The 9,216-nt window shown below is 31.9% G+C and overlaps 1 protein-coding gene across 9 annotated transcripts in view; it reads left to right on the top strand.

Moving 5' to 3' along the window:
• LOC106871687 (chromodomain-helicase-DNA-binding protein 4) overlaps window positions 1-6,221 on the top strand; it is a 75,708-nt gene extending 69,487 nt beyond the window's left edge. For 8 of the 9 annotated variants that reach the window (XM_014918288.2, XM_014918287.2, XM_014918293.2 and 5 more), the window contains 2 exons: window positions 3,523-3,636; window positions 6,101-6,150. In XM_014918288.2, coding sequence (XP_014773774.1) covers window positions 3,523-3,636; window positions 6,101-6,135 — 149 coding nt within the window. In that variant the 3' untranslated portion in view covers window positions 6,136-6,150. Of the gene's footprint in view, window positions 1-3,522; window positions 3,637-6,100 lie in introns of all 9 variants that reach the window. The other variant, XM_014918292.2, reaches the window with a different exon arrangement.
• Window positions 6,222-9,216: the final 2,995 nt, after the last annotated feature.

Below are 9,216 nucleotides of genomic sequence, written 5' to 3'. Positions count from 1 at the left end.
AAAAAAGAGAAGAAAAAAAAATGAAGCAACGAAAAATAAAATGGAAATGGTAAAGATGGTTAAATGTCCGGCTAAATACTTTTAACAGTGTTTAGTTTTGTCCTGCTTGGTTTCAAATTCAGACTTCACCAAAGTCAAAACATTCCCTTGCGCTCATCGAGGGCCAGTAATGTATAAAGTGCCTGTAATATACTGAGGTTGAATTATTTCACCATAACCTCCTTTCTTAAGAAAATTGGTTTTGTGTGTGACGAAAACAAATTTATTCTTTTTGTTCTGCTGTTGTTAGTTTCTGTTGGTATTTTTGTTTCATTTTGCTTCATGTCTTTTACAGTTTTTCTCTTGTTTATTCACTGTAATCTTTTTTAATTTTCTCATCTTCTTGTGGACTTTTCAGTCAAATATTTTATTCCTTTTAATGTGAACAACCAGAGTAGCTACAGATGATAATGAACAACGAGAAACTTTAAGATCTGTATGGTCTCTTGATTTTAATTCCTTTAAAATTTTTTGTCTAAAGTCACATGAAATGTAATTTTTCTATTTTTGTTGTTCAGCTAACAATGCAAGACGCAAGTTTAAATAATTTGAATATATTCATTAAATTTTTTTTAGAAATAACATATAATACTTGCTTTATATATATATATATACATGCATATATATATATATGTAAATGTCAAACAATGAGAACAAGTGCTCAACACCGCAATGGTGTATTAGGGTTACCAATGGTTTCATGTTAAGAAAATTATCTTAATTTAACAGTTAATATATAATATATATATAGGCTTGTGTACTGCAGGTTTAACAACTTCTCTCTTCCTTAATATAATTATGTTACCAAAGTACACAATTGTGGAAATATCTATTCGTCTTGCATTTTTTTCCTTGTTAGGCAAGTAGTTTTGAATTTATGAAACAAAAGGAAAATGGTTCTTTTTGAGAATTTTTCAAACCCATTACAAATAAAGTAGTTCTAAAAAAAGAAAGTCTGGAATATGCAAGGTTTACTATTTTTGCACAGCATACTGTGGAATGTGCATATATGCACTTAACAGATATGTCCAATACATGCTGTTGTCTGCATAGAAGTTTGTTTTGGTGTGTGAGTGACTTAGCTTTGAGTGTTGTTAGAGGGCAATACCTATTTTATTTATTTATCCGAGAATGAAAGTCTCACATTGTCTTACGGAAATATAAACTTTTTTTTTTTTTTAAAGTAATTTTTGTGAAATAGTTTATTTGAATAGTAATTGTTCAATCCTTTAGCATTCACATTGTTTTGAATTAATCAGGTGCCTTGTAGCTTTGAGATTTCGATGATGTGATTGTGTATTTTTTGAGAATGACATTTTAGGGTCAGTGTGAGAAGCTGAATCTAGCCAGTTTAAATATAAAACAGGATATTTAGTCTAGATATGGCTGGGAAAATGCGAAAGGGTTAATTTTGCCACAACTTCCAAATTCACAACACTAACATACAAATGCAGAAATTAATAAGTAGTGTAATAATTTACCTCAGTTCAGTTAATGTTACCTCTTTATATCTATGATATAAATTTTGACAGATAAAAACATAGTAAAACAAAGTAACTTCCTGGTTAATTGCTTGAGAAGATAAGAATTGTTATCAGTAATATTTGCTCCGTCCAGTTGAATTTTGTAAAATTTTGTTTGTGTTTATAATTTAGTGCTCAATCATGTCTACACAGTAATTGATTGGTAGATGTGAAGGTGACCCTGCTATGATCTTCTCAATGAGCTCACAAATTATATCCCGTTTCTCTTGGCATATTGTGTGGAGTATTTGTATAGCTGCCAGGACAGCTTTCATCCAGCTTGTTGCTTAGTCTGTCTTAATAGTTTGGTGATGATTGTAATAAGAGTAACTAAGAATAGTTGGTGCAGGATATCTATGTACCTTTTGACCAAGGTTTAATTACAAGTGGTTTTGCAGACCACTCTTATTAACCCTGAGTCTCAGAAAACTGCTCCCCATCCTTTTTGTTGTTGTTGTTGCTATACATTGATTTTAGTAGTGTCTCTGATAGATTGATGTTTTGTTGAAGTCAGACGCTGTAATAGTTTAGTTAGTTACATGTAACAGCACAACTATTTGGTTATTGTGACAAGTGAAGTTTGAGTCACAATTTTTGCCTGTCATGTGTTGTGCTGTTATATGTAACTAATTAAGCTACTTGGTTATTGTGACATGAAGTTTGTCACAATTCTCGCTGGTCTTGTGCAATTCTGAATCAAACTCACTTGTGAAACCTTAGGGAATAAACATTCCCATTATTTTGTGATCCCACTATATTACTCCCTATCTATCTATCTATCTATCTATCTCTTTCTCTCTCTCTATTCTGCATTAAAATCATTTCTGAACCATTTGAATTTGAAAATTTCAATTAGTTTCCTTCAACATGGTTCATCTAAGCTGATTAATCTGTCTTGGTAGGAGCAGGATGTATTGGCATACATTATGTATGCCAATATATTAGAACAGTATTTTATTTGTTAGAATACAACATGGCTAATTTCGTACGTTCTGTTGTTTCCGAGAATTTATCCAAAGTCTGTTTCTGAGAATGTGATTTTGGCAAAACACAAGATTCTTTTGTTGGTTGGTTAAACTTTTTGATTAATTTTGTGAGACTGCTTTACTTGCCCAATTGTTCTAATGTTACAAGAGTGGAACACTCTATGGTGGTTAGTTATGTCTGCACAGAATGTGTGTATGAATGAGAACACTTCATTTTGATATACTGAATGTGTTACTGTTCAAATTTGTATGCTATGTTTGCACGCTGCCAGCCAACTACACTTGCTAAGACACTAATTAAACCCATGTCAAAATTACTAACATTAACTTCAATGTTTTTGTGTTTTTTTAGCAGGGTGGGTGTGCTTCTTACCGTTTCTGTGAAATATAATTTCTTTAGTCTCTCATTTCGCCCCAATACGTCTCCTGCTCTTCATCTTTTACAATTCTGTATCCAGTCAATCTCTCCCTCTTGATCAGCATGCTTGTGTATGTATGTATGTATGTATGTATGTGTGTGATCAATCTGTTTGTCTTTTTCAAGTCTTCCGGTTCGTTACTATTTGAGGGCAATGGAATTTATTTTCAAATTCACTATATCCAAACACAGTTCCAGTTACTGCTAGTTGTTAAGTCTACTCAGCCAGGTTTCTGTTAGCTGTTCAGTTACAATCGTGTTTGCGGTTCTATTTAGCCCTATTTGCTATTCAAGATGTATCCTACTAAATTGTGACTAACCAGGTACCATTAATAAATGATAAACCCACATATATACATTTGGAAACTAAAGTATAAGAAAGAACATTTAATTAGAACACTCTAAACTGTTTTGATACCAACTGTTATGGTAGATCACTTTTTGTAATCTGCATTTGAATTAAAATGCAAGACCACCCCACCCATTTACCACCCCATTTTCACGGACTTAACACAACTAGACATTGCTAATCTTGTTTTATTTTGTTGGTGTGTAGCCCCCTTTGACCAGCCACACCCTTTCTTACCTACAAGTGACCATTTCTCATGGCCACACATAAAACCTGAACAGCTCCCCAGGACACCAGGCCTTGAGTCTTTCCTCAAAACACGTACGTAACTTCTTAGAAACTCTACCCTTGCTGTTTCTGCATGACAAAAACGACGTTTCGAGAGAGAGAAAAAAAAATTTTCATTGTATTATTATTATTATTATTATTATTATTTATTAAAATTTTTTTTTCCTCAAAATGGTGCTTTTTGTTTTTGATTTTTTTTTTTCTATTTATCTATTGTTTTTCTCTTGTCTCTCCTTAGAAAAAAATATTTTTGTTTCACTTTTGCTTGGCTAGTGTATTTGTGAGTTCATTCCATTTTTTTTTTTCTCTTTTTCCTTTTTTTTTTTTGTCTCCTCAATCTTTGCTATTGGTTTCGCTTGGAATATATTGTTTCGAATTTTACCAATCTTGTCTCTTTTATATATAATGGGTATCTCTTTTTGTACATGCGTGAATTTTCTTTTTCTTTCTCTGTTGTAATCCTCTTCCTCTTTCTCCTCCTCCCCATCTCCATTCCTAGTCTCCTTTTTGTTTTGATTTCATTTATTATATTATTTTTATGTATGTGTGTGTATATGTGTATATTCATATATATATATATGTGTATATATATATGTATATTCTTTTGACTATTGCAATTTCTAAAGGTTTACGATATCATGTATATTTTATTTGGGTTTTTTTTCTTTCTTGAGTTACATCATGGAATGTCCAACCCATATTGATATTGTCAAAAATGAAAAAAAAAAAAAAATTTGTGAATTCATTTCATTACTGCCATTGTGTTTCTTGTGCATTTTTTTTTCCAAGTGAGTTTTTTTTTCCCCATCACTTTTTGTTTGATTTTTTTTTTTTTCAAGGTCAGCATAAACTTATTTTTTCCCCTCCATCATTCATTAAAAGTATTATAAATATTGTCATAACTACAGCATATGCATATATACTTTGGTTTATGCTCACAAATATCATAATCCCTCATGTGTATGTGTATTTTTACATTATATATGTATGTGTATATATATATGTATGTATGTAATGATATGTGCATGAATCAGTGCCTTTTAACCCTTTTGTTATCATATTTTCTTTTTAAATACACTGCTTTTTTCTTTTTCTTTTTTTTTTTCTTTTTTTTTTCAATTAATTTTGGGAATAATGAAGAATTTAGCCAAATAACTCTTGTCATTATTTAAGCTCGTGTTTGCAATATAACATGGAATTTTGACAAGGTTTTAATTGTGATCACTTTAAAACGGGGAATTTGCATCATAGGACTATGTACGGGTGGTCTCAGGTGGGTTGGTAGAGTCTTTGGGGGACGGACAATATATATATGCATGTGTATATACATTTTCTTTTCTACTGCATGTATGTAAATATATTTTTAAATGTTTTCTTGTACATATTACAATCACACATACACACGCTATAATCATGAAGACATAAAGTTTTTATATATTTACTATGACTCAACTACTGCTGTGGGGAGAAAAACAAAATTTGAGATCAAAGCAGTATTTGTTTCTCTTAGAACTAAATTAACAGTATGAAAGCAGTGAGATGATATCTGGATGGATTTAGACCATGTTTTTCAGTGCATGTGCATTAAAAAGTTATTTCTGATGAGCTAGACTTAAAAAGGTGGATACATCACCATAAGTTATCACAATCAAAGATTGGCGCACCAAGTATTTGTATTTTCCTGTGTTTAAAATTTATCATTATTATTATTATTATTATAATAATATTATTACTTCACAATATTTTGCATGCTCATTTCATTATACTAATATATATGTGTGTATGTATATACACATTCACACAGATATTGAGACAGTCATGTTCTTGGTTGTAATGTGTTATATAATTTTGTTAACTTGTGATAACCATGGGCCTGCTACTTTGATTGTTTTAACTTCAGAAATGTTTCTAGAACTAGAAAGAAAAAAAGAAAAATACACATACATCTTGTTGGTTAATTTTGATATTTTTTGCTAATGTTTCAGATTTGAATAATTTTCATCTTAATTTTATATTTGTATGCTTACTCTTATATACTCATATATATAATATATATAGGTGTGTGTATGTGTATGTAATAAATATATATATATATTACGTAATATATATGTAATATATATATATTAAGATGTTTGCAGTGTATGTATGTATGTATATATATATACATACATACACATAGATTTATCTACATTAGATATATATATGTATATATATTATAGAGTTTGTGTATAAACACACACACACACACATATATATATATATATATATGCATAGATATACATGTACACACACACACATACACTCTGTAAACATTGCATACGTAGATATTCATTAGTGTGACTGAATGTGAAGTTGTGTAACTCATTCTTACATTGGTTGGTTGGTTGGGTTTATTATTATTAATAACAACAACAACTACAACAACAATAATAATAAAAATAATAATAATAGTTTCTGGCAGTAGCCCATTAAGGTCTTTATGTATTTAATGTTCCAGCTGCTGAGAGTGGTAGACATGCGGGCCAGGATTAAAGGTGGGTCTATTTCAGTGAACGTTAAGTACTACTACATATGTTTTTTTTTTCTTCTTCTTCTCTCTTCCTTTCTCTTTCATTTCATTGTTAACTACTATTTTTAGCATCATTGTTATTACTACTACTGCTACTACTACTACCATCATGATCTTCCTTATCCATTATCTTATTATGAGTAGGCATTTATCTCTTGCTCAAAAATAACAATAATAATAATAATGATAATAATAATTTTTTTTATTTCATTCTGATGCAAAAACTGCCCTCCGTCCATTTTCCCCACCCATTTTCTATTCTTTCCTCTCTCTCTCTCTCTCTCTCTTTTTCCAGCTAATTTTTTTTTCCTGTCTTGTGATTTTGGAAAGGAAATTTGTTTTTATACTTTTTTGTTTGTTTAATTTAATGCTATCCTTTCATACAACTACTTCCATCAGTTTGTTTTTTTTATGGGCTTTATTACAGTCAAGATGGGTTGGCTGGTTGTCATATATGTAAAGATAAGATTCATAAACTAAAATAGGTGTCCCGTAAGGAGTCCAAGTTTCTTTTTCAACATATAGGCCTCTTTAGAAATGGATTTGCTAATTTTGCTCCTGATTTTTATGAGCAGAGAGACAGGACAGCGCCTGGTAAAACAAGTTTGGAATGGTTGAAGAATTTGCTTTTAATGTATTTTTTTCTAAATGTCAGACCTGTAGGAGAGATTTAAGTAAAAAGGAAAAGAAAAAAAGCATACAGCACAGTATAGTTATCATTATGTCATTCATTAGAGTAAGGTTTAATTCATATGCCATAAGATGTGAATTCAGAAGTTTTCGGTAGAACTTATTTTAACACCTTATTAACCTTCAAACTGATTAGGAGCTCAGGTGAGTTGTCATTTCCATATTTTAGATCCAGTGTAGGAGATATTGTCTGTACTTATTTCTTAATATGCTTTCTTCATTGGTGGGTGATACATAAATCTTCAGAAAACCTAAATTATGGCTAATCATTATAAAGTAGCTAATTAATACTAATGGGATACAAATTTATTTCACACTGAAGCCTTGTACAATCTTTTGCCTTGCTAGCTTCTGTCAAACAGTCCAACCCATGCCAGCATGGAAAGTGGACATCAAATGATGAGAGTAGGGTTTTTTTAGTCTCCCAGTTCACACAATCATCTCAAGATTCTTGTAAGATCAACATATAGATGTAGCTAAATGAGGAAGAACTAATTGGTTTGAGATTAAGCACCACACTCGTTTTGAATTCAGCATATCTTTCATTCCTTCATTCTACAGTATTCTCTTGTAATTCTTCCAACACTAAATGCTCCTGAAACCACCACAAATTCTTACTTCAAATCTTAGACGGAAATTTCATTCATCCCAGAAAGAAATATTGAATTGTATTTTAAATTGTTGTCTTTTATTAAGTTATTGCACTAAACCTCTCATTCTCGGTCTTCACTATTTGGAAATCGTAGTTGTGGCAGATACTGGTGTCAACTGGCATGTAAAAACACCTATTGCTCTTGGAGTGGTTGGTGTTAGGAAGGGCATCAAGCTGTAGAAACCATGCCAAATCAGACTGAGTCTGGTGCAGCCCCTCTGTGTACCAGCCTGGTCAAACCATCTAACTCATGCCAGCCAGCATGGATAGTGGATGTTAAACGATGATGATTGATACTCAAATGTGTTATGTTCTTGTTTGTTTCTCTTCGACCATTTTGTCACCTTATTTCTGTTGACCCTTAGGTGTAGAGCGAGTGCAGGCCAAAGCTACGTGACAGCTGGTGCTGGCTGCTAAGAGCCTACTGGCGAATATTTAAAGGGAAATTTGGCAGGGTGGTCGCTCGTCCGCTGACATTTGTTGACGTTGCATCAAAGAACAAAAGGCCAAGAAAGACAAAAATGCACTCAACGCCAGAGCCGAAGACACATCCGAAAGGAGTGGGGTCCCACCATGTCGAAAACAATATAGGATTAGGGGCCGGAACCGGACGTGGTTCCTCCTGATGATGTTCTTAGCTAATGGATCCTATAAAGGAGCTGTTGAGGTAGCAGACCACGAAATGTGGTTGGAATTCTCCACTGGTTTTGTTTCAATTAATTTTGAAAATAACAAAGAATTTAAAATAACTCGGTCATTATTAACATAAAATTTTTACGGTAGCTTTTAAATGGTTAATTGACATTGTAGAGCTAGGTACTGTCTCAGACAGGTTATCAAAAAGGTTAACCACATTTTAGTTTCTGATATTCTTTTGATATTGAATCATTCTTCCTAAGACTATGTTCTTTCCCAATTCTTTCTCTCTTCTTTCTCCCCACCTTTTGTGTCTTTCAATGTTGTTTCTCTTATATTCTACTCTCGACATACGTTGTTCTTCTTCTTCCTTTTCGTTTGGTAGTAGTAAATAAATATGCTGAACGTTTAGTGTTCCATTCCTTTTGTTGTTGTTTTTTTTGTTTTTACTGTTTTTTTTCATTTTGTTTATTAATACTGTCTTTTTTTTATTAAAAAAAAAAAAAAATAACAGTCTTAACAACATCTCTGCTCCAGGTGCACTACTAGGGGACTTATGAACCCTGGTAGTAGAAAATGAATCTGCTAAGCATTCAGTGTTCAGTGTTTTCCTTTTTGTTAATTATTATTGTTGTTGTTATTATTGCTGTTATTTATTTATTTTTTAAAAATTTCATTAACTCTGATCCATTGATGCTACTTGGGAAGTAACAAACTCTGTTTATGTTGTCAAGTTATTTTGATATAACATTAAAAGTATTGTTTGATATGTTAGAAATTATTATTATTCTGATCTTGCTGAGGTCAACTTTGCCTTTCGTCCCTTTGCGGGTCGATAAAATAAAGTACCAGTCTCGTACTGAGGTCGATGTAATCGACTTAGTCCTTCCACTCAAAATTACCAGCCTTGCGCTTGTAGTTGAAGTTATTATTATTGTTACTATTATTATTCATTGTTGTTTAACCCCAGGCCAGGCATCATTAAGCAGACTTATGATCAAAAGTGTGTCAACTGTGACCATTCATCATTTCTTTTTTTTTCCTAAGTACATCATATTTCTTGCTA

Source organism: Octopus bimaculoides, chromosome 25, assembly GCF_001194135.2.
Source record: "Octopus bimaculoides isolate UCB-OBI-ISO-001 chromosome 25, ASM119413v2, whole genome shotgun sequence".
In the NCBI taxonomy this organism is placed as follows: domain Eukaryota; kingdom Metazoa; phylum Mollusca; class Cephalopoda; order Octopoda; family Octopodidae; genus Octopus; species Octopus bimaculoides.
Note: the sequence above shows the minus strand (reverse complement) of the source record. Positions and strands in the feature narration are given on the sequence as shown.